The following is a 24585-nucleotide window of genomic DNA, read 5'->3' on the forward strand; positions in this document are numbered from 1 at the left end:
AGGGTTTGATGGACATGTAGGGGAGTCAAAAACTCAGGACCACAGTTAAATTAAATCAAGAATTCAACAGAAGCATCTTTACCCAGCAGGTGGTCAGAACGTGGAACTAGCTGCCACATAAAATAGTCACAGATCCCTACAGTGCACAAGAGGCCATTCAGCCCATCAAGTCTGCACCAGCTTCGTGACAGAGTATTTTATCCAGGCCCTCCCCCCCCCCCTTCTATCCCCATAACCCCACACAATTTGTTAGGTAAAGCCTGATAGAGGTCTACAAAATTATGACAGATATAGACAGGATGTAAAGTCAGAGGCTTTTTCCCAGGGTGGAAGTGTCAGTTACAAGGTTCAAGGTGAGGAGGGTGGGGGGGCGCGGGGGGGGGGGGGGGGGGGGGGGGTAGTGTAAGGGAGATGTACGGGGGGTGGGGGGGGAGTTTTTCATGCAGAGAGTGGTGAGTGCCTGGAACACGCTGCCAAGGAGGTGGTGGAAGCAGGCACTTCAGCAACATTCAGGAGGCACCTGGATGAATGCATCAATAGGTAGGGAATAGAGGGAAATGAACCGAGTAAGGGCAAACAGGGGGTTTTTTTTAAGCTTAGCATCATAATCAGCACAGGGCCAAAGGGCCCGTTCCTGTGCTGTTCTTTATTCCTACCAAGGCCAATCCATCTGACCTAGATGTCTTGGGACACTAAGGGTTAACTTAGCATGGCCAATCCACCTAGTTTGCACATCTTTGGAGTGTGGAAGGAAACAGGAGCACCCGGAGGAAGTCCACACAGACACGTGGAGAATGTGCAAACTCCACACATACAATCGCCCAAGGCTGGAATTGAACCCAGGTCCCTGGCGCTGTGAGGGAGCAGTGCTAACCACTGTGCCACCGTGCCACCCAGAGTATAGTCAAATGGCTTTGATACCCTTAGGGTGAAGCTGGATAGATAGATGAATGAGAAAGGAATGGAAGGGCATACCAATAGGGTTAAATGATGAGAGATGGGGTTGGTTCCTGTGCAGCATAAACACTGACTCTGGGCAAGTTGAGTGGAGTGGTCCATTTGTGTGCAGTACTTTCTTTACAATGTACCCATCTTAGCTCCGAATACCTTAATCCAGCAGAACGGCTGAGTTAGCCAAAGGACAAACTCTGGAACTGTACTCCGGACAGGAGCCAATATCTTTTGGCAGGAAATTGGGGAATTTTTTTTGATTAATCTCACTCGTGTTTAAAACAAAAGGTCTAAATGAAAAGTCAGGTGCTGCAAGCTCACTGTTTAGCAAGTTGTGTCTCCAATTTGCTTTTATTGGACGTTACATCGATGAAGACATTTATCTTGTTGTTATTTACGAGACCTTGGTGTACATGAATTGGTTCGTGTCACTCCCTGCAATACAAGCATCTACCCTTCAAAAGTACTTTGTTGATTGTGAACTGCTTTGAGGTATCTGGAGGTTGTGAAAGGTGTTGCACAAATTCCTTTTGCACGGGGAATGTTGCAGCAATGTAACTTTGGCATGCAAGTGCATGTGGTAGGGAATTATCGGCTGCGACATATTTGCAGGGCGTGGGCCCATTCCTCGTGACTCCCTGTGAGATATTCACCCTGACCTCCCAAACCCAGCCCACTAAATTATTCCAGAGCTTCCAGTCTGGTTTCCTGGTTTTCTCCCCTCTCCTGATGGCTTCTCAAACATGGTGGATGGAGGTCCCACAGACCCAAGGAACTGCCGCAGGATTCTACACTTTCTTTGGAAAACCAATTGTGACCTGTAACAACAGCAGGGTCAGTATTCTGCTGTGCTAATGGCCCCCCTGGCAATACTGACACTCTCAAAGATGGGCAGTAAATGCCAGCCCAGCCAGCAACCCCCACATCCCATGAACGAATAAAAATAAACTTTGTAGATGCACTCCAGGGACCACTGTAAATGTATGTGCCAAGGTAACCCTCCCAACCACCATCTTACCTTGTAAAAGACCCTCACTACCTAAAAGGTAGCAGTTCTATCAGCTATATAACACAGGCAGAATCATGGAAGCACCCAGTGCTGAAGCAGGCCACTCTGCCCATCATTCCTGGGCCAGCCCATTGAAAGACCCATCCAATTAGCTCCACACATCCGTTCTTTCCCCTTGGGGTTGGCCCTGCAAAATTTTCATCTTCAGGTACATACTAATTCCATTTCAAAAGTTACCATTGAATCTGCCTCCTCCACCTTATCAGACAGTGTGGTTTCAGTGGGGTAGTGATAATATCACTGGGATATCCAGTAATCCAGACACTCAGGGCTAATCTGGGAGTTGGACAGATTCAAATCCCACCCCAATAGCTGGTGGAATTTAAATTCAATTAATTAAATATGGAATAAAACGTTAGTCTCAGTAATGCTGAAATGGTAACTATCACTGACTTGTAAAATCCCATTTGGTTCACTCATGTTCTTTAGGGAAGGAAATCTGCCATCTTTACCCTGTCTGGCCTACATGTGACTCCAGAGTCACAGCAACGTGTTTGACTCTGAAATAGCCCAGAAAGGCAATCGGCTCAACAAATTCTGGCCTTGCCAGCAACACCTATATCCTGTAAATGAATAAAAATAAATATTCCAGGTCACAGTAGTTCCTTGTGTTGAAAAATTTCATCTCGTTTCTGGCTCTCTTGCCAATCATCCTGAATCTGTGTCCTCCTCCAAGCCTGCTGACAATGGAAACATAGGAATGTAATGTTCACCAGCCTTTCCATCCCAGACTTATGGAGGCAGAGGCAGGAAGACAGTGGCGGTCTCCACTCATCACTCCCACCCCCCCTCCCCCACCCACCATTCTCCCCCACCCCTCTGCCCACCCATCATTCCCCTCCCCCAGCCACCTTCTCCGCACCCCCCCTGCCCATAGTCTCCCCAAACATGCCACTGGGGAAAGCATTAAATTTTGCCCACAGTTTCTCCTTATTTACTCTTTGAAACTATTGTTCTAATAGGTTAACAAATGCAGAAATATGTCGATTCCTTCAATGTCCCTAACATCCCTAGTCTGTGATTTCCAGAACTAATCTACAACATTCAATTATTCAACTTTTTTTTTTAGAAAGAGATTTTCCTGTCACCCAGAATCAGGGTCTGTGGACGGGGCAGGTGGTTCACTTCTGGTATGTTTTGAGCTGTTATTTTTCAACCCATCCCAATACTGAGCATCCTTTACAATATTACCTATGGGGATTTTCGCAGTAACTTCACTGCAGTGTGAATGTAAGCCTCCTTGTGACTATTAAATAGATAAAATAAAAAATACAAGGTATCTTTTCAAAAAAAAATTTACATTTACTGAATCCAAAGTCAAACAAGGGAGAACAGTTGGTTGCTGAATCAGATACTCACCTTGCACTGTCAGTAGGAAGCTTGAAATACCTGCTGGATGAAGAGAGTGAAATATAATAATACATTGAGTGAATGGCCCTACTTAAAATGTGTCACACTTGTGTGACACTTCTGTTCTTTTATTCTATTATGTGCCCGACTTGTCTTTAACCATCATCCCTTAAGTCACTTAATCATTCCCACCCTCCACCAATTAAATCTCTAACTTCTCCCAGTTCTGATAAAAACTTGAAAATATAATTCTGTTTCTCTCTCCACATTTCTATACCATTATTTCACAATCCCAGCATCTGCAGTGTTTGGCTTTTTGATTAAATCTGTCTTGGCAGTCTTGATTCTGAACAGTTGGATAAGTAATTAGAAAGTACAGTAAAATCTCTGTGTATCCCCTCTGGAATTTTCATTTCCCTTTCACCATGTCTGCACCATGTCTGTTTCTATGCAACATTTATGTGGTCTGTCATTCTGTGTCAAAGAAACCAAGCTCATCGCTACACAAATACGTTGGTGGGTAATGCAGTCAAGGTCCAAATCGGGGCAGCAGTGATATGTATCTGGAAACCACAGTGACCCGAACAGACATCGCTTTTTAATCCACAACTGAATTCACAGTGGATCGGAGATAGGCAGGTGTTTCCGCATTCTAATAGTTTTTACATCTCGTCCAAAGGCACGGTCTATCCCAGCAGCCAGAATTCATCCGCCAATATCTCAGGATCCTTTGGAAAGCTGGGGACGGGTGATGTCTGTTTTTTTGGAAAAGTCTACGTTCCCTGTCAATCTTTGTGACGATGAGTAAGTGGCGCTCAGCAGTTGCTGGTGCTCACAAGAATTCCGCACAATCCCACTGAGGAGGCAAGTCCCAGAAAGACGTTCCGAACGGTCCAACACGGAACCTCACATCTGTTCTAGAGCCCAGCTGCAGGAAAAAAGTACAGTTTTATCGAGTGACAGAGGGCATAACAGTAATTATATATCGAATCTGCAACCAATCTGGAACAGCCCATTAAGTCCTAAAAGAAAACTATAACTAGATTAATCTTTGCAGTTCAACAATAACATTTGATTTTGAATTATTATTGTCACATGTATTAGTATACAGTGAAAAGTATTGTTTCTTGCACAGTATATAGACAAAACAGAGAAGGAAACAAGAGTGCAGAATGTAGTGTTACAGTCATAGCTAGGGTGTAAAGGTTAGCTTAATGCAAGGTTAGTCCATTCAAAAATCTGATGGCAGCAGTAAAGAAGCTGCTCTTGAGTCGGTTGGTACGTGACTCAGGCTTTTGTATCTTTTTCCTGATGGAAGAAGATGGAAGAGAGAATGTCTGGGGTGCATGGGCCCTTAATTATGCTGGCTGCTTTGCCAGGGACCCGGATTCGATTCCCAGCTTGGGTCACTGGCTGCGCACAATCTGCACGTTCTCCTCATGTCTGTGTGGGTTTCCTCCAGGTGTTCCGGTTTTCTTCCACAGTCTGAAAGACGTGCTGGTTAGGTGCACTGGCCATGCTAAATTCTCTCTCAGTGTACCCGAGCAGGTGCTGGAGTGTGGTGACTAAGTGATTTTCACAGTAACTTCATTGCAGTGTTAATGTAAGCCTACTTGTGATACTAATAAATAAACTTATAAACTTAAACTGTATGTGTGCCTGTGTATATATGCATATGTGTGTATGTGTATACACCTGTATGTATGTGTGTATATATGCATGTGTGCACATTTATATATGTGTGTGTGTGCACGTGTGTATTTATATGTGTGTGTGTATATGTATATGTGAGTGAGTGTGAGCGTGTGTGAGCGAGAGCGAGTGAGAGCAAGCAAGAGCCAGTGTGTGCGAGAGTGTGTGAGAGCGTGAGTATGTGTCTGTATGTGCAGACTCAACAGATGGCATTCTCTGAGCTCATCTGGGATCACCGAGCTGCCAACGAGAATGGAGAATTTGGTGCTTAGCCAGCACTCCACTCACTGCAGCGAGACCGGAGAATCCCAGCCGCAGATGGAGGTTTTTGGTGAATATTCCCACGATGGTGACATTACACTGATTTGGATTAATTTCCATGTTGTGTTTTTTAACCAGTCCCTTATCCAGTGTAACATTCAATGTGTTTTGTGACATGTTGTTTGGAATAATATCAAGTTTCCCTGTCTGTGTGTATCACACCTTTAATTCTACAGGCTTCTCCACCAGGTCTGTGGACCAACGATGGGAAATGAAGCCAGTTTTTCAACTAATTGTTTCTAAGGGGGCAGAGACATCACAGAGACCAGTGTGCGCGATCTGGTAATAACTGAAAAGTAAAGAAAACTTGCATTTCTCAACTACCAAGCATTCTAAAGTGCTTTACAGTCAATGAGATGCGACCACTGTTGCAATGTAAGCAATGGCGCAGCTAATTAGTGCACAGCAAGCTCCCCCAAGCAGCAATATGATTTGATTTATTATTGTCACATGTATTAACATAGTGAAAAGTAATTTTTCTTGCGCGCTATATAGACAAAACATACCGTTCTTGGAGAAGGAAATGAGAGAGTGCAGAGTGTAGTGTTACAGTCATAGCTAGGGTGTAGAGAAAGATCAACTTAATGCAAGGTACGCCCATTCATAAGTCAGCAGGAAAGAAGCTGTTCTCGAGTCAAGTTGATATGTGATCTCAGACTTTTGTATCTTTTTCCTGATGGAAGAAGGTGGAAGAGAGAATGTCCAGAATGCTTGGGTCCTTAATTATGCCGGCTACTTTGCGAGGCAGCAGGAAATGTAGACAAAGTCAATGTATGGGAGGCCGGTTTGTGTGATGGATTGGGCTACATTCACGAACCTTTGTAGTTTCTTGTGGTCTTGGGCAGAACAGGAGCCATACCAAGCTATGGTACAACCAGAAAGAATGTTTTCTATGGTGCATCTGTAAAGTTAGTGAGAATCATAGGTGACATGCCAGATTTCTTTAGACTTCTGAGAAAGTAGAGGTGTTGGTGGGCTTTCTTAACTATAGTGTTGGCATGGGGAGACCAGGACAGGTTGCTGGTGATCTGGACACCTAAAAAGCTGAAGCTCTTGACATTTTCTACTTCATCCCCATTGATGTAGACAGGGATATTTGTCCAGAGGATAAGTCTCAGTTACTAAAACAGCCAATTAACCTTTAATCTTAAAACAAAATACCAAGAACACAACTGATAAAGCTAACACAACAATTAATATTAATATAGCTCTGACTGAGGTTCAGTCCCATGGGGGTTTGTGGTCCTCCAATACTTATCTATTATGTGGGAGATAATGGCATAATATCACTGGATGAGTAATCCAGAAGCCCAGGCTAATGCTTTGGGGACATGGGTTCAAATCCCATCACGGCAGCTGATGGAATTTAAATTAAATCTGAATTTAAAAACTAATCTCAGGAATGGTGACCATGAAATCACCATTGATTTGTTGTAAAAACCCATCCAATTCACTAATGTTCTTTAGGGAATTAAATCTGCCATCCTTATCTGGTCTGGCCTACATGTGACTCCAGACCCACAGCAATTAGTTGACTCTTAACTACTTTGGACAGAATGGTGGCACAGTGGTTAGAACTGCTGCCTCACAGCACTAGGGGCCTGGGTTCAAGTCCCAGCTTGGGTCACTATCTATGTGGAGTCTGCATGGGTTTCCTCCCACACTCCAAAGATGTGCATGTTAGGTGCATTGGTCATGCTAAATTGCCCCTTAGTGTCCCAAAGTACATAGATAGAGGGAGCGGCAGGAGAAATATATGGAGTTACAGGGATAGGATTGTTGTCAGTACAGACCTGATGGGCCGAATGGCCTCCTTCTGCACTGTAGGGTTTCTATGATTCTACCTTCTGTAATTTGCATCTCAAGGGCAATTAGTGATGGGCAACAAATTTGCCAGCAATGCCCACATCCCATAAAAGAATAAAGAAATTAAATAGTTACAGTCCATATTTACATACAGTGCACACAGGCGGAGACCCTGTGTGAATGTGGAGCCAGCACTAAAAACAACCTTGTGTTTCCATACAGCGCTTTTTACGCAGTAAACTTCTGGGACACTTTGTTGGAGTGTTATCAAACACAATTTGACACCAAGCCACGTAAGGAGACATTGAACAGGGGTTCCTGGAGTGAGAGCACCTGGAGTGCGACTTGAACACAGAATATTCTGACAGAGATGCAGTCAGGCGGTGGGGACGCTGGGAGTGGGGAGGAGGTGATGAACTTGGTGGCTTTAAAGGAATAATGAGAATAACTGAAAATTGAAAAATGCCAGGGGCCATCATCTGTATAAAAAGGTGCATGAGAGAGAAAGAAAGAAGGTGTGAAAAAAAATGCACTGAACACTTTCTAAAACAAGAGGGAGTTTAAAATTGGGGATCAGGAATGAAAGTGGGCAGGTGCTGGAGCAAGATGGAATAAAAGCAAAACATGTACTGCAGGATGCTGGAAATCTGAATACAGGAAAAAAACTGCTGTTAAACTCAGCAGAATCTGGCAGGAGCTGTGGAGAGAAACAGAATTAATGGGTGGGATTTTTCACGCACAACCCCGCCCCCACCCAACTGGCATATTTCACAGTGGTGAAGGTGACCCAGCGGTGGGATCTTCCTCTACAGGGTTTCCCGTTTTATGCACTCCCTGGCGTGCGTTTCCCCGCGTCAAGGGCTCGCCGTCGACGGGACTGGAAGATCCCGGCCAGTGTTAAGAGCCCTCCTGCAGTAACTGGAGCCACAAGACTGGGGAGGCTTGACTCTTGTTTCTCTCTCCACAGATCCTGCTGAGTTTCTCCAGCATCTCCTGTTCTTATCTTTATATTTTAATCAAGACTTTGACATTTCCCAATGGGCATTGTTCTCTGCTCTGGGATGGGGAGGGGAGACATGCCCTTCGGCTCCAAAATCCCGCAGATTGGATCAGGGCTGAAGATTTCTCTTGCTCTCTTATTGGACCTGAGAACACTCAATTCGCTTTTTAATTAGCTCTCTTAACTGTCCATCAACATTTCCCGGTTAAATTGGTAACTGTCCAAAACATAAAGGAATAAACACAAATGATATCCTGTGTGCCACATCTGTTTGCAGTAAAATTTATAAAAACGAATAATCTGTTGTTGCAGCGAGAATTAAATCCCAGGAAAAGAAAGGGTGCAAATAAAGCAGTGGATTTTTTCTTTGCATTTACAATTAAGACAAGGTTTCCCAATTCTTGGATCGTCATCTGCACTGATGTCAGTGCTTCGAAATTCGCCACAAATTATCAATGAATCATATTGTTTTTGCACGAACCTGCTGGGAGATCTCGATGTGAGCCATTTCTCACGGTTCCACCGGCCTCCCTCCGCCTTCCAGCCTGGCTCGCTGCAGCCGACATCTCTCACAGCACATAGATAATATAGGAGAGGATCACTAAACTCACAATGGCAAAAAGCATCAGCAGAAAGACGTCCAGCATTGTGAATAAACTGAGGAGGAGGAGGGGGGGGCCGTGAATACACACTGCCTTCCGATGATGCCCTCTGTTCAGATTACAACACAGTCAAAGAGGGAGAGGGTGGGAGGGGAGTGCGGAAGAGAGTGAGACACCAAGTGCCAACGCAAGGGAGTGCATAATGTCTTGAAGTCAACAGTCACAAGAGAAATCTTAGGATGCCTACAGTGCAGAGGTCATTCAGCCCATCTAGCCTGCACCAATGACAGTTACACCCTTATCCCTGCACTAAGGGGCAATTTGGCATGGCCAATCCATTTTACCTACAGATCCCTAGACACTAAGGGGTAATTTAACATAGCCAATCCAGCTTACCTGCATGTCCCTGGACACTAAGGGGCAAGTTAGCATAGCCAATCAACCTAATCCGCACATATTTGGACTGTGGGAGGAAACTGGAATACCCAGAGGAAACCCATGCAGACATGGGGAGAATGTGCAAACTCCACACTGACAGTGACCCAAGCCTGGAATTGAACCTGGATCCTGGTCTGAATTAGGAAATCTGTCAGGGTTGCTATCCATGATGTCTGTTTATGTGTGTGTGTGTGTGTATGAGAGACTCAGAAATTCCAGGAAACACTTTAAAGATGTCCCTCAATGCATCCCTGGAAGAGGTTAAACATTCCTGCCAGCTTACAGCAGTCCCTGACTCTGAACAATCCAACTGGAGGCAGCTTACTCGGGAAGGCACCAAACACATCGTTTGTCAGGAGTGTGCAGAGGTGCAGAGATGAAGTCAAAGAATCGGAGGGTACGTACAAACCTCCAAACAGCCCACATACATAAAAGCAAAATACTGCAGATGCTGGAATCTAAACAAAAACAGAAAATGCCGGAAAATCTCAGGAAGTCTATGGCGAGAGAATAGAGTCAACATTTTGAATCTGGATGACTCTTTGTGTCATAGGGAGGGAATTCCAGAATCTAAAGCTAAAATGGCTGAAGGCTACCAAAAGTGGAGCAACAGAAACGGTGGAGGTATGAGGTTAAGGTCCAGTTCACTCCCGTTATTTCTCCTACATCCCTCCTCTCCTTAGGCAGCCCCTTGGGATTTTTTTTCATATTCATTTGTGGGATATAGGCATCGTGGTCTGGCCAGTATTTATTGCCCGTCCTTAGTTGCCCTTGTTCAGAGGGCAGTTGAGAGTCAACCACATTGCTGTGACTCTGGAGTCACATGTAGGTCAGACCAGGTAATGACAGTGGATTTCCTTCCCTAAAGGACATTAGTGAACCAGATGGGTTTTCCCAACAAGCCATCTGGTGTTTAGAAGAAGGAGCTCTGGTGAAGAGTCATCCAGACTCAAAACATTGGCTCTGTTTTCTCTCCACAGATGCTGTCAGACCTGTTGAGACTTTCCAGCATTTTCTTTTTCTGCTCCCACAACCCATCTGCCCAACCTTTCAAATACCACCTGCCCGAGACGTGGCAAATACTGCAGATTACGCAGTAGAATTATCACCCACCTCAGAGATCATAGAATCAGATTGGAAGTAAGTCATCTCAATGACTGGGAGGTGGTGGCTGAGTGGTATTACCATAAGGCTATTAATCCAGAAACCCAGCTAATGTTCTGGGGACCCAGGTTCAAATCCCCCTATGGCAGTTGGTGGAATTTGAATTCAATAAAACGTATCTGGAATTAAGAATCTCTTGATGACCATGAAACCATTGCCGATTGTTGGGGAAACCCATCTGGTTCACTAATGTCCTTTAGGGAAGGAAATCTGCTGTCAATTACCTGGTCTGACCTACATGTGACCCCAGAGTCACAGCAATGTGGTTGACCCTCAACTGCCCTCTGAACAAGGGCAACTAAGGATGAGCAATAAATACTAGCCAGGCCACGATGCCTGTATCCCACAAACGAATATGACAAAAATCCCAAGGGACTACTTAAGGGGAGGTGGGATGTAGGAGAAATAATGGGAGTGAACTGGACCTTAACCTCATACCTCCACCATTTTTGTTGCTCCACTTTTGGTAGCCTGCAACCATTTAAGCTTTAGGTTCTGGAATTCCTTCCCTATAAGGGTAGTAAGGTCATGGAATGCCCTGCCTGCAGCAGTTGTGGACTCGCCAACTTTAAGGGCATTCAAAAGGTCAGTGGATAGGCATATGGATAACATTGGAATAGTTTAGGTTAGAGGGTCATTAGATTGGTTCCACTGGTCGACGCAACATCGAGGGCCGAAGGGCCTGTACTGCGCTGTAATGTTCTATGTTCTATGATCTATAACTCCCCACCCCTCTTTATCCTCTTATGAGGATATTACAGAGACTTGGTTAAGGGAAGGACAGGATTGACAGCTTTACATTCCAGGATATAGATGTTTCAGGCGGGATAGAGGAGGATGTAAAAGAGGTGGGGGAGTTGCATTACTGGTTAAGGAGAATATCACAGCTGTACTCCAGGAGGACACCTCAGGGGGTTCAATCAGCGAGGCAATATGGGAAGAGCTCAGGAATAGGAAAAGTGTAGTCACAATGTTGGAGGTTTACCATTGACCACCTAACTGCCAGCGGGAGATTGAGGAACAGATGTGTAGGCAGATTTTGGCAAGGTGAAAAAGTAACAGGGTTGTTGTCATGTGAGATTTTAATTTCCCCTACGTGGACTGGGATTCACTTAGTACGAGGGGCATGGATGGGGCAGAATTTGTAAGGAGCATCCAGAAGGGCTTCCTGAAACAGTATGTAGATAGTCCAACTAGGGAAGGGGCCATACTGGACCTGGTATTGGGGAACGAGCCCAGCCAGGTGGTCGATGTTTCAGTAGGGGAGCAGTTCAGGAACAGTGATCACAATTCAGTAAGGTACTGATGGATAAAGATAAGTGTAGACTTCAAGTGAAGGTGCTAAATTGGGGGAAGGCTAATTACAACAATATTAGGCAGGAACAGAAGAATGTAGATTGGGGGCAGATGTTTGAGGGCAAATCAACATCTGGCATGTGGGAGGCTTTTAAGTGTAAGTTGACGGGGATTCAGGACCAGCACATTCCTGTAAGGATGAAGGATAAATATGGCAAGTTTTGGGAACTTTGGATAGCAAGCGATATCGTGAGCCTAGTCAACGAGAAAAATGAAGCATTTGTCAAAGTTAGGAGGCTGGGAACACGCAAAGCAAGTGTGGAATACAAGGAAAGTAGAAAGAAACTTAAGCAAGGAGTAAGAAGAGCTAAAAGGGGTCATGAGAAAGCATTGGCCAACAGGATTAAGGAAAATCCCAAGGCTTTTTACACATATATAAAGAGCAAGAGGGTAGCCAGGGAGAGGGTTGGCCCACTCAAGGACAAGGGAAGGAATCTATGTGTGGAGCCAGAGGAAGTGGGCGAGATATTAAATGAGTAATTTGCGTCAGTATTCACCAAAGAGAAGGACTTGGTGGATGATGAGTCTGGGAAAGGATGTGTAGATAGTTTGAGTCATGTTGAGATCAAAAAGGAGGAGGTATTGGGGTTCTTGAGCAACATCAAGGTAGACAAGTCCCCAGGGCCTGATGGGATATACCCCAGAATACTGAGAGAGGCAAGAGAGGAAATTGCTAAGGCCTTGAGAGAAATCTTTGTATCCTCACTAGCTACAGGGACGTCCCAGAGGATTGGAGAATAGCCGATGTTGTTCCTTTGTTTAAGAAGGGTAGCAAGAATATCCAGGTAATTGCAGGCCGGTGAGCCTTACATCAGTGTTAGGGAAATTATTGGAGAAGATTCTTCAAGACAGGATTTATTCCCACTTGAAAATAAGTAGACATATTAGTGAGAGGCAACATGGTTTTGTGAAGAGGAGGTCGTGTCTCACGAATTTGATTGAGTTTTTCGAGGAAGTGACAAAGATGATTGATGAGGATAGGGCAGTGGATGTTGTCTACATGGACTTCAGTCAGGCCTTTGACAAGGTCCCTCATGGCAGACTGGTACAGAGGGTGAAGTCGCATGGGATCAGAGGTGAGCTGGTAATGTGGATACAAAACTGGCTCGGTCAAAGAAGACAGAGATTAGCAGTGGAAGGGTGCGTTTCTGTATGGAGGGCTGTGACAAGTGGCAATCCTCAGGGATCAGTGCTGGGACCTTTGGTGTTTGTAATATATATAAATGATTCAGAGGAAAATGTAACTGGATTGATTAGTAAGTTTGCAGACGACACAAAGGTTGGTGGATTTGTGGATAGTGATGAGAACCATCAGAGGATACAGCAGGATATAGATCAGTTGGAGACTTGGGCGGAGAGATGGAGTTTAATCTGGACAAATGTGAGGTAATGCATTTTGGAAGGTCTATTACAGATAGGAAATATACAGTAAATGGCAGAACCCTTAGGAGTATTGGTATGCAAAGGGATCTGGGTGTACAGGTACACAGACCACTGAAAGTAGCAATGCAGGTGGAGAAGGTAGTCAAAAAGGCATACAGCACGCTTGCCTTCATTGGCTAGGGTATTGAGTTAAAAATTGGCAAGTCAAGCTGACGCTTTATAGAACCTTAGTGAGGCCGCACTTGGAATATGGAGTTCAATTCTGGTCGCCACACTACCAGAAGGATGTGAAGGCTTTGGAGAGGGTACAGAAAAGATTTACCAGGATGTTGCCTGGTATGGAGAGCATTAGCTATGAGGAGCGGATGGAGAAACTTGGTTTGTTCTCACTGGAGTAATGGAGGTTGAGGGGAGATCTGATAGAAGTCCATTGTGAGAGGCATGGACTGAGTAGATAGAAGCTTTTTCCCAAGGTGGAAGAGTCAATTACTAGGGGGCATAGGTTTAGGGGGCGAGGGGCAAGGTTTAAAGGAGATGTATGAGGCAGATTTTTTACACAGAGTGTAGTGGGTGCCTGGAACTCATTGCTGGGGGAGGTAATGGAAGTGGATACGGTAGTGGCTTTTAAGGGGCATCTTGACAAGTACGTGAATGAGGTGGGAATAGAGGGATATGGTCCCCGGAAGCATAGGGGGTTTTAGTTAAGTCAGGCAGCATGGTCGGTGCAGGCTTGGAGGGCTGAAGGGCCTATTGCTGTGCTATAATTTTCTTTGTTCTTTGACATGGGCAGAGTGGATAAGGAACAGATGACCCTTAGTCCCCATGAGGGGACATTGGTTCAACCTGAGGGGCAGGGAATGTGAGGAAAAACTTTTTTTACCCACTTCACCAGACTGACACTGCAGTGCAGTGCCAAAAGGGAGCTACACTATCAGAGATGCTGTCTTAATGATGACACATCAAAAGAAGTATCATCTCTCTCAAGAATGCAAAGCATCCCACACACTATTTTAAAAAGGCGCAGACACGTTCTCTCTCAAAGTCCTGTGAAAGTTGAATTCCTCAACCAATTACATACTAAAAAGTTCGGCCACTTTCAGGTTGCTGATTGTGGGAGCTTGCTGTGCATAAACCGCTGTTACGTTTCCTACTCTGCAACAGTGCCTATAGTTCAAAAATACTTAGCCAATCGTACAGCATCTGTAGAGAAAGAATCTGGTCATGTTGTAGCTCAATTATCCTACATCAGAACCTAGTCCTCAACCTCAAACAATAATGGTTCCTCTATCCGTAGACGCTGCTGGACCTACTGAGAGTTCCAGTGTTCTCTATTCCTATTTCAGATTTCCAATCGAAGCAACATTATTGTTTTTGCCAAAAGCACTTATTTGCAAAAGTCCTGGAATGTGAAACATGTGATTATAACTACAAGGTTTTCTTTATTAAACAGGGATATGGGTGGCATGTGGCACAGCGGTTAGCACTGCTGCCAGTATTTTCTTTTCTGGTTCCTCCCTCATCACTGTCAGCTAAAGGTAATGAATTTCTTAATATATCACCCTGAACTGTTCATAATATCAACTTCCAGCAGATTGCAACACAAGCACTTTCTTTTGAGAATCAAAAACAGAAAATACTGGAAATTCTCAGCAGGTCCAACGGCTTTTGTGGAGAGAGAACAGAGCCAATGCCTGTGGTTTTACAACCTTGCTTGGGTAAGGCTCATAAAATCTCAATTGAGGCCAATGGAGAATTCTGTTCTGCAAGCCTCATTCACCCTGAAATCAGTAAAATTCCCAGCTTGGGTCACTGTCAATGTGGCGTCTGCATGTTCTCCTTGTGTTTGCGTGGGTTTCCTCCGAGTGCTCCAGTTTCCTCCCACAGTCAGAAAGACGTGCTGGTTAGGTGCATTGGCCGTGCTAAATTCTCCCTCAGTGTACCTGAACAGGTGCCAGAGTATGGCGGCTAGGGGATTTTCACTTAATTGCAGTATTAATGTAGACCTTCCTGTGACACTAATAAATAAACTTTAAACTTAATAGCCAAAGACAAAAGGTAGGATATTCCGGCCTTTCCCGCCGTCAAGATTTTCCGGTCCCGCCAATGCGCCCCTCCAACACCCCCCCTCCCCCCCCACCCCCCACTCCCCCTGGTGGCAGGTTCCCCCTGTGACAGCGGAACAGGTGAGCCATACAAAATGCCATAGACACCAGCGGGACTGGATAGATTCTTCCAACGATCAACAGTGAATCACATACGTAGCTGGAAAAGATGCTGTGGGGGGTGGTGGGTGGGCTGGAAATTCCCACCCAAAGTTAGAAGAGAGGGAAGGACTTTTGAACCTTAGAAGTTATGAGATGACCTTCTATCATTAGGTCATTGCAATAGAGGATTTTGGATCAGTTCAGCACGGACACTGCGCGCAGGTTAAAATGGGCAAAATTTAGATGGTAGTGAACACATGCTTCAGATTAAAAAGTGTTCACCAAACAGGATGAATGTATAGCCAGGGCTGTAAAAAATCCTGGAATCAGTAACAGGAAAAATGGATGTTGTGTTCCAGGCATATAGAGTTTTTTTTGATGGATGAGCTTGGCTGAGTTCAAAAGGCCTCCCTCATCACTTGATAAAAGCAAATTACTGCAGATGCTGGCATCTGAAACCAAAGGAGAAAATGCTGGAAAATCTCAGCAGGTCTGGCAGCATCTGTAAGGAGAGAAAAGAACTGATGTTTCAAGTCCAGATGACCCTTTGTCAATTCTCAGCTTTGACAAAGGGCTATCTGGACCCGAAACGTCAGCTCTTTTCTCTCCTTAGAGATGCTGCCAGACCTGCTGAGACTTTCCAGCATTTTCTCTTCTGGTTCCTCCCTCATCACTGTCAGCTGAAGGTAATGAATTTCTTAATATATCACCCTGAACTGTTCATAATATCAACTTCCAGCAGATTGCAACACAAGCACTTTTTTTGGGAATCAAAAACAGAAAATGCTGGAAAATCTCAGCAGGTCCAATGGCATTTCTGGTGACAGAACAGAGCTAATGGCTAGGGTTTTACAACCTCACTTGGGTAAGACTCGTAAAATCTCACTTGCATCCATTCTGCAAGCCTCATTCGCCCTGAAATCAGTAAAATTCCGGCCAATGTTTTGAGTCTGGATGACCCTCTGTCTCAGCTGAACACAATTGGAAATAGGATGAGATTTGTATTGTTTGTGGGGAAGAGGAGGCCTTGATGAAGCTGTGGGGCTGGCTAGCAGGCCAGCAATAGGCGAGGGAGAGATTGACAAAGATGCCATGGATCTGTTTTAAGAATACTCTTCCTTCAGTCGCAACCGAGACCTTTTACACTGCTGAATGTTTTCTACCGTTCAAGGAATCAGAGATAAACTTCTTCACAATTACCCATCTGAAATTCTCCAGACCCTACAATCCTTCAAAATTCATTCCTGAGATGTGGGTGTCAATAGCAGGGTCAGCAATTGCTGCCTATCCCTAATTGCCCTTGGCAGGCCATTTCAGAGGGCATTTAAGAGTCTGGGGCTCTGGGGTCCCATGTAGGCCAGACCAGGTAAGGTTAGCAGATTTCCTTCCCTACAAGACATTGGTGAATTTCAAACAATCTTCACTTGTTTCAGGCTCATCATTATACTTTTTAATTCCAGATTATTTTATTGAATTCAAATTTCATCAACTGCCAGTGTGAGATTCGAACCCAAGTCTCCAATGACAATATCACATCACCATCTTCTTCTATATAATCCTTTGGCAAAGAACGGGGTAGTTTTGGCTCTCTGTTCTGGCCAATAAGTACCCCTTTTGATAGACTAATTTAATCGTTTAAAGAGTTTAATTGATTATCACCTCATTGCTGCTTGTGGGATCTTGCTGTGCACAAATCCACTGCCGCATTTCTCATGTTACAAGGGTAACTACACTTTGAAGAAGGCATTTCTTGGTTGTAAAGCATTTTGGGATGCATAGATATGATGAAACTCACTATATTGAAACAGAAGATAGGAGCCGGGGGAGGCCATTTGGCCCTTCGAGCCTGTTCTTCCATTCATTATGAATATGAATGCAAGTTCTTCCTTTCTGAAGGAGAATTGATTTAAGGTTATAACAGGTTAACAGTTCCAATAATAAAACACATTTCTAAATAAATAAATTCCACACTATTGTCCCACATTATGGAGTTTATTGACAATCAGTCATGTAAGAATCATGCCAAAAATACATTTTTTCCTAAAAATTGCAAGCATGGTAATGAAGAATTCAGAAAGACATGTTTCAATTGAATCACAGTATCCAGTATTTTATGCAATTACTTATATATATCTTTAACACCACCTTTTATTCCCATTGACCCTCAACTTCCAAACTGGACAAATGCTTGCAACAACTCCATTTGTGAACATGCTGGACTCTGCGTGGTCAGTAATGCAGAAAGGATCACACAAATCAATTTCTCAACCCAGGCAATTTAAGACAAACGAAGGACATTTCCCTTTGTTGGCCCACCCCACTTTGTCGTAAGCTGCAGTGTGAGGGATGGGGTAGCTGAGATCCATGCTGCTACTGGGGATGGTCCAGAATACCACACAGGAACATAACTTTATCCTCACACACCATCCACCCCCACCTACCCCCCCACAAAATGTTCAACAAAACAATGCGTTTCAGTGGAAATGCAGCTTAAACGCAGTTGCTCCCCTTGTACTTACACCTGAGTCACCCAGAGATCAAAGCTAATTTCAGATGCTTCTTGTTTTCGCAGATACTTAGGTAACTCAGTAACATCTTTAGCAAAAGCTCTAAGCGGAACATGAAAAGCATGATTTTTTAAGAAAGAAAAAACACAATTCTTCTACCAATCAATCAGCAATAACATCTGCAAGTTTCAAATTAAATAGCGTGTTAAGACTAAGCAGTTAATGTACTTTTTCCATGGAATGTTGAAAGTGTCATTAATATTGGCACGCAATGTCTACACATTTGTGCTTTTATGTACATATCTTCTGTGGTCCACTAAGCTTAGGAGCCTGAACTTTACCAGCATATCAGTTAACCAGTTATGTTTCACACAAGGATTTCATTGCTTATGCTGTTTTGGGGCTGTAAACCATGAGAGGCATCACCCTGTCCCCTTACCATTACCCAACTGCTGCAAAATATTTCCACATTTGTGATGTAGGGACTCAATTGAAAAGCTGGCACTGGACTGAGGACTGTTCCAACATTAGTCAATACGACATTCTATTCCGTCTCTCATTTATTTCATTACAAACAATCAAAGTACACCAGTTTGCACCTTAATACTCAGGAGGTTCACAGCGCTTCCTAAGTACATGGAGCAGTTTGCTATGAAACAGAACAGCAGAAAGCTGTTCCAGCTTTGGGAGATTTAATAAATCCATCAACATTATGTTCCCTAGCAAAAATTAGAATCAATCAATGTAGAATTAGTACAATGCCAGTCAAAACAGCCAATTTACAAAAGTTAATGACTTGTTGACGATACCTTACGGGAAGCAGTGGCACCACTGAGGACAACTGGTGCATTTCTGGTCCCTGAACTCATGAAAGGGCATTTACATGGGCATAGCAAAGTAGGTACTGGTCTCAGCAACTATCTCAGTGAGATACGGAAGAGATCCAGACTAATTCCTAGTGGATATTCATTGCCCAGATGGTGGAGGGAGTTGCTTGGAGACGGGCGTTTCATTGGCAGCACAAGTTAACTTGATAGGAATGTTGGTCAGGCAATATCTTTTTCCAAACCGGTTCAAAGCGGTTTCGGACTCACTCAAGCCCCATGCATTGTAAGTTAAGACAGGAAATTACTCTGAAAAGCAACATGCATTAATCCCTGTAAAGCTAACCATTCTGTTCAAAGTTGCACACTGTTGCCAACTTGAGTCTTTCACAGTTTCATTCTAATGGCACAAAATGTTTCAAAGTCTGATTCCCGACGACATACCAAGCTAGACTGTGTCGGCAGACGTCACTGAGAAGGAGGAGGAGATTCTGAAGTGAGTGACAGACGTTGGACCCAAAGGTTGGATCAGCAAGCCAGCAAACACACTTACCCACCGCCCCCACCCCCTCGGATTCTACTGGAATCCCAATCTTGTAATCGCACAATGTTAAAGAAATGGAGTGTAACATTGCGTTTTCTTTTCAAATGGGAAAGAATTTCTCCTCCTCCTCCCACTCGCCAACCTTTCAAATTCAAATCAATTCCCAACTCGCTTCACTCCCCACTTTCCCTCCCAGTGGTAAAATTCATTTTCCCACAGCCAACCTGTATCACAATGTCTCACTACTCTGGCACGTAACCGAGGGCTGTTATCAAACTGTAGTACAGCTGGTGAGAAATTGAGGGGAGGTTGGCAGAGGTAGAATTTTATTCACCTCTCCAATTTCATGGGGTGATTTGATTTTTGAGGTCAGCTGCCCGGTCCATTGTATCCATTGCCGTTTTGGCGGGAAAGGATGGTTACCGAGACCACTTCCCTAAAAATGACAAGTGCCGAACGATTCCACTATCTACAGGAGACAATACAGTGAGATTGCTGCTTCTACAAGGAATGTGGACAAGTTTCACTGAACTATTCAGCTGTGATACTTCACCTACAGCCAAATAATGTTGCGCTCACTCGCTAGATTAACACATTAAGAATGAGGTCTCAAAAGATAGTATTTAGAATACTGGAAATCCAGTTCATCTGTCTCACTGTGAGTCGTATGCTCCTGTGTGTCTGTCTCTTCTGGTGTGTGTGTCACTTTGTGTTGAGTGAGTCTGTATCTCTCCATGTTGCACGTATCTGTGTCTGTTGCATGAGTATGCATCTCTCTGTGTTGCATGTATCTATGTGTGTTGCATGTGTCTGTCTCTCTCCCTGTGTTACATATGTCTGTATCTTGTGTTGGGTGTATATGTATTTCTCTCTCTCTCTCCCCTGTGTTTTGAGTTAAAGAATGAAACAGAATTTTTGACAAACAGCATTCCCCCATTGAGAGAATGATTCTGTATTTTGGTCCTGCATTATATTGAGTTATTTCAGCAATTTACAAGCCTAAAAAAACAATGTTTCATGTGTAGCTAGGATAGGTGCGACTAAAAGAGGCTTAATCTGAGATTATCCAACACAAGTACAGTAATCAAGAGCCAAGAATTTCAAATTAAAGATTTGCAAGGTGTAGGGTTATTTGAAGAAAGGAGAATTGGACAATGCAGAGCAGTGAAAAGCTTTGAAAGCCTTTCCTTCTTCAAGATAGTAAAGCCAAAGAAAATTTTGACTGTATTTATTCCAGTAATACTAAAATCAGAGAAATGGAAGAAGCTCTGTTATGTAATCGGAACCACAATTTAATACATTATTTTTTTTAACCTAATATTTTTGTCAAATTACTGTTGGGATCCATACTGTAATTTATTTATAATATATATAATCAAAGCATAAGCAGGCACGATCCGGGCTCCATTACACTGCTTCTACGTAGTTAGCGGGCAGCATGCCAGTGTCACCCGTTCTCTCCACGGTGCCATACATCCATCCTTCGTCAATCTGTTGCACATCAACAATTAAGTCGCCATCTACGAACGAGATCTCGTCGTCATCGGCCGCTGCGTAGTCGTACACAGCTCTGTATTTCTTCTACAAAAGACAGACAGGATAAAAGGGAGAGATGATGAAAGGGGTCCCTTTAGCTCCTCACCCACTCCCCAACCCATCCCTCCCAAAACACACACTTTGCCCATCCTCCCAGGATGTTTCCATGAGTGAAGTCAAACATCTGGATACTCACCGACTGACCATTCTGTAGCTGCTGCAAGTGCCATCCACTGGACAACATCCTTGCCACTAAACTGGAAGGGGATTCAGATTCCCATTCCAGAGACTTGAGAACATCTTTTTATTATTATTTCAGGGAATAAGTGCACAGCTGCAGAATTACGCCAGAAATGAGGAACTTTAAAAAGACCTCCCATCCATTGACTCTGTCTACACTTCCCACTGCCTCAGCAAAGCAGTATCTCACCTTCTTCCATCGAGAAAAAGATATAAAAGTCTGAGATCAGCACCAGGGACCCGGGTTCGATTCCCGGCCTCGGTGACTGTCTGTGTGGAATTTGCTCATTCCTCCCATATCTGTGTGGATTTCCTTCCACAGTCCAAAGATGTGCGGGTTAGATGGATTGGTCATGCTAAGTTGCCCCGTAGTGTCCCAAGATGTGTAGGTTAGGGAGATTACCAGGTAAATACCTGGGGTTATGGAGATGGGGTCTGGATGGGATTGTTGTCGGTGCAGGCTCGATGGGCTGAATAGCCTACTTCTGCACTGTAGGAATTCTATGATTCTATCACATACCAATCCATTCAAGGACAGCTTCTTCCCTGCTGCCATCAGACTTTTGAAAATGAGTAAATCATTGGCAGGAGCAGCAGTTGTCTCACTAGGTGGGTCCTGATTAGAAAAATGTGAGGTGATGTGTTTTGGGAGGACTAACAAGACAAAGAGCAGTAGGATGCTAGGAGGTACAGAGGACCAGAGGGAACTTGGGTTGCATGTCCACAGATCCCTGAAGTCAGGTAGGAAAAACAGGTAAATAAGGCAGTTAAGAAGCCATGTGGGATATTTGCCTTTATTAGCTGAGGCATAGCATATAAGATTAGGGAGGTTATGATAGAGCTATATAAAATGCTCATCAACCCCATATTTTTCACTGTATCCCAATACATTTGACAATAAATCAAATCATCATTTTGGGGTTTGTGCCCATTTAAAAAATACAACTCTGGGGTTTTTGATTTGATTTATTATTGTCACATGTATTAACATACAGTGAAAAGTATTGTTTCTTGCATGCTATGCAAACAAAGCATACCGTTCATAGAGAAGGAAAGAAGAGAGTGCAGAATGTAGTGTTATAGTCATAGCTAGGGTGTAGAGAAACATCAACTTAATACAAGGTAGGTCCATTCAAAACTTTGGAGTTCCAGGGCTTGATCCAGCGACAGTATAGTTCCGAGTCAGGATCGTGTGTGGTTTGGTGGTGTAGCTCCCATGCACCTGCTGGCTTTTGTCCTTCTCCATGCTAAAGGTCATGGATTTGGAAGGTATTGTTATAGGAGTATTGGTGATTTGCTGCAGTGCTTCTTGTATACGGCACACACCACTGCCACTGTGTGAACCTGGTAATCCAGGTTAGCATTTCTAGAGCAGCTTTGCCTCCCTGTCAGAGATGCCATCTTTCAGAGACATTAAACCGAGCCCCCATCCACCCACTTAACTGAATGGAAAAGATCCCATGGCAGTGCAGGGGTGTTCTTCCCAGTATTCGGGCCCACATTTACCCTCAACCAACATCACGAGAACAGATTATTTGTCTTGTTGCTCTATGAGGGATCTTGCCCAGGGGAAATTGGCTGCTGCATTTCCAACATTATAATAATAGTTGATTAATTGGGTGTTCCGAGGTCAGGCGAGGTGCTATAGAAATGCAAGTTCTTTCTTTACATTCTCACAGCAGTACCCAGATAAAAGAGATGAAGAACTTACCCCAGTTGCGGGAGGTGGGCCACACGGTGCAGCGGGCGGAGTGTAGACTTGGGTTTGGGGCTCTGGTTCTTGATGTTGCTGGTAGCCTGAATGAGAGTGAAGATCATTAAAGACAAGTTGGAACAACCTTCATCATTGTAGCAAAGGCAAACATTGAAATTATGCCTTGTCTCTAAATTTTAAACAAGTGATTCAACATGAGAATATTTTAATGCTTTTCCAGGATGGCGCTTTCACATGTTTAATGTATCCGGTGTCGATGTGACTCTGTCTGTTTCCCTTCACTGGCCCTGGATAAACTAGCAACTGCATTTCAAAAAAAAAACTGCACAGTGCTGGCCACCAACTCTCATCCGCCTTCGCCCCCTGCAGCCGTCCACTGACCACCACCCCCCCCCGCTCCCGCAGCTGCACACTCATCCCCCTACCCACTCCACTAAGGACCCCCAGCCACCACTCACTCACCCCCCCCACCCAACAGCCACCCACTCACCACCCCCAGCCGCCCACTCACCACCCCCAGTTGCCCACTCACCCCTACTCAACAGCAACCCACTCATTCACCCCTCTTTCCCGCAGCCCACTCACCCCCCACCCACTCCACTCACCCCTCCCTAATGGCCTATCTCCCCCCATAAGTCTCACATTACCCTCCCCCAACTCCCACACCAACCATCTGGGGGCCAATGACAGAAATTGGAAGCTTGGAGTGAATTAACACAGTGACATTCAGAACATTGAGTGATTATAGCGGGGAAATAGTTTGGGAAAGAACAACAATGGAATGCAGAAGATCTGCAAAGCATCACAGGACGGGGGAGATGATTTGTAAATATAAGAAATTTGGAGATTAGGGCAGAAATGGAAAGAATGTCACATTACAAATCCCAGTTGTTTACAATAGCACAGTGTGCAGCAATAAACCATCGCTCCTTCCTCGCACAGCTGCTCCAATATAGTGCGACAGAGAGTCAGCAAATCACAGTCAGGCCACAGGAGCTAAAGCTAGAATTTTACTGTGTAAACTCAGGTGGTGCGCGTGTATCACTGACCACAGTCATAATGAAGTCCTAGAGATTTACAACTCAGAAAGTGGCCCTTCAGCCCATTGTGTCTGTACTGGCTATCAAGCACCTATCTACTCTAATCCCATTTTTCTAGCACTTGGTCTGTAACTTTGTATGCTAAGGCATTTCAAGTGCTCATCTAAATATTTAGATGTTATGAGGATTCCCACCTCTATCGCTCTTTCAGGCAGTGGATTCCAAATTCCCACCACTCTCTGGCTGAAAAGATTTTTCCTCAAATCCCCACCTTAAAAACTATGCCTCCCAATTACTGACCCCTCTACTAAGGGGAAAGATTTCTTTCTATTTGCAGATCTCAATCAGGTCCCCCCCTCAGCCTTCTCTGCTTTAAGGTAAACAACCCCTGCCTATCTTCATAGTTAAAAAGCTCCAGCCCAGGCAACACCCTGGTGAATCTCCCCTGCTCGCTTTCTAGTACAATCATATCTATCTGATAAGTTTGGTGGCCAGAACTGCACACAGTGCTCTAGATGTGGCCTAATGAACATTTCATGTAGCTCCATCATAACTTCCCTACTCTTATATGCTATGCCTCAGTTAATAAAGGCAAGTATCCCGCATGTCTTCATAACTGCCTTATTTACCTGTTTTTCCTACCTGACTTCAGGGACCTGTGGACATGCAACCCAAGCTCCCTCTGGTCCTCTGTACCTCCTAGCATCCTACTGCTCTTTGTCTTGTTAGTCCTCCCAAAACACATCACCTCACATTTTTCTAATCAGGACCTACCTAGTGAGACAACTGCTGCTCCTGTCAATGATTTACACATTTTTAAAACCTTAAGGAGGATGTCACAGCT

The 24585-nt window shown here is 44.3% G+C and overlaps 1 protein-coding gene across 1 annotated transcript in view; it reads right to left on the reverse strand.

Moving 5' to 3' along the window:
- Window positions 1-17309: 17309 nt before the first annotated feature.
- Window positions 17310-24585, reverse strand: part of lasp1 (LIM and SH3 protein 1) — a 164061-nt gene continuing 156785 nt past the window's right edge. The window contains exons 6-7 of the mRNA XM_080213485.1: window positions 22699-22784; window positions 17310-20792 (exon numbers count right to left, since the gene is read on the reverse strand). Coding sequence (XP_080069611.1) covers window positions 20619-20792; window positions 22699-22784 — 260 coding nt within the window. The 3' untranslated portion in view covers window positions 17310-20618. The remainder of the gene's footprint in view (window positions 20793-22698; window positions 22785-24585) is intronic.

This window comes from Carcharhinus amblyrhynchos, chromosome 27, assembly GCF_965287045.1.
Source record: "Carcharhinus amblyrhynchos chromosome 27, sCarAmb.v2.hapA, whole genome shotgun sequence".
In the NCBI taxonomy this organism is placed as follows: Eukaryota; Metazoa; Chordata; class Chondrichthyes; order Carcharhiniformes; family Carcharhinidae; genus Carcharhinus; species Carcharhinus amblyrhynchos.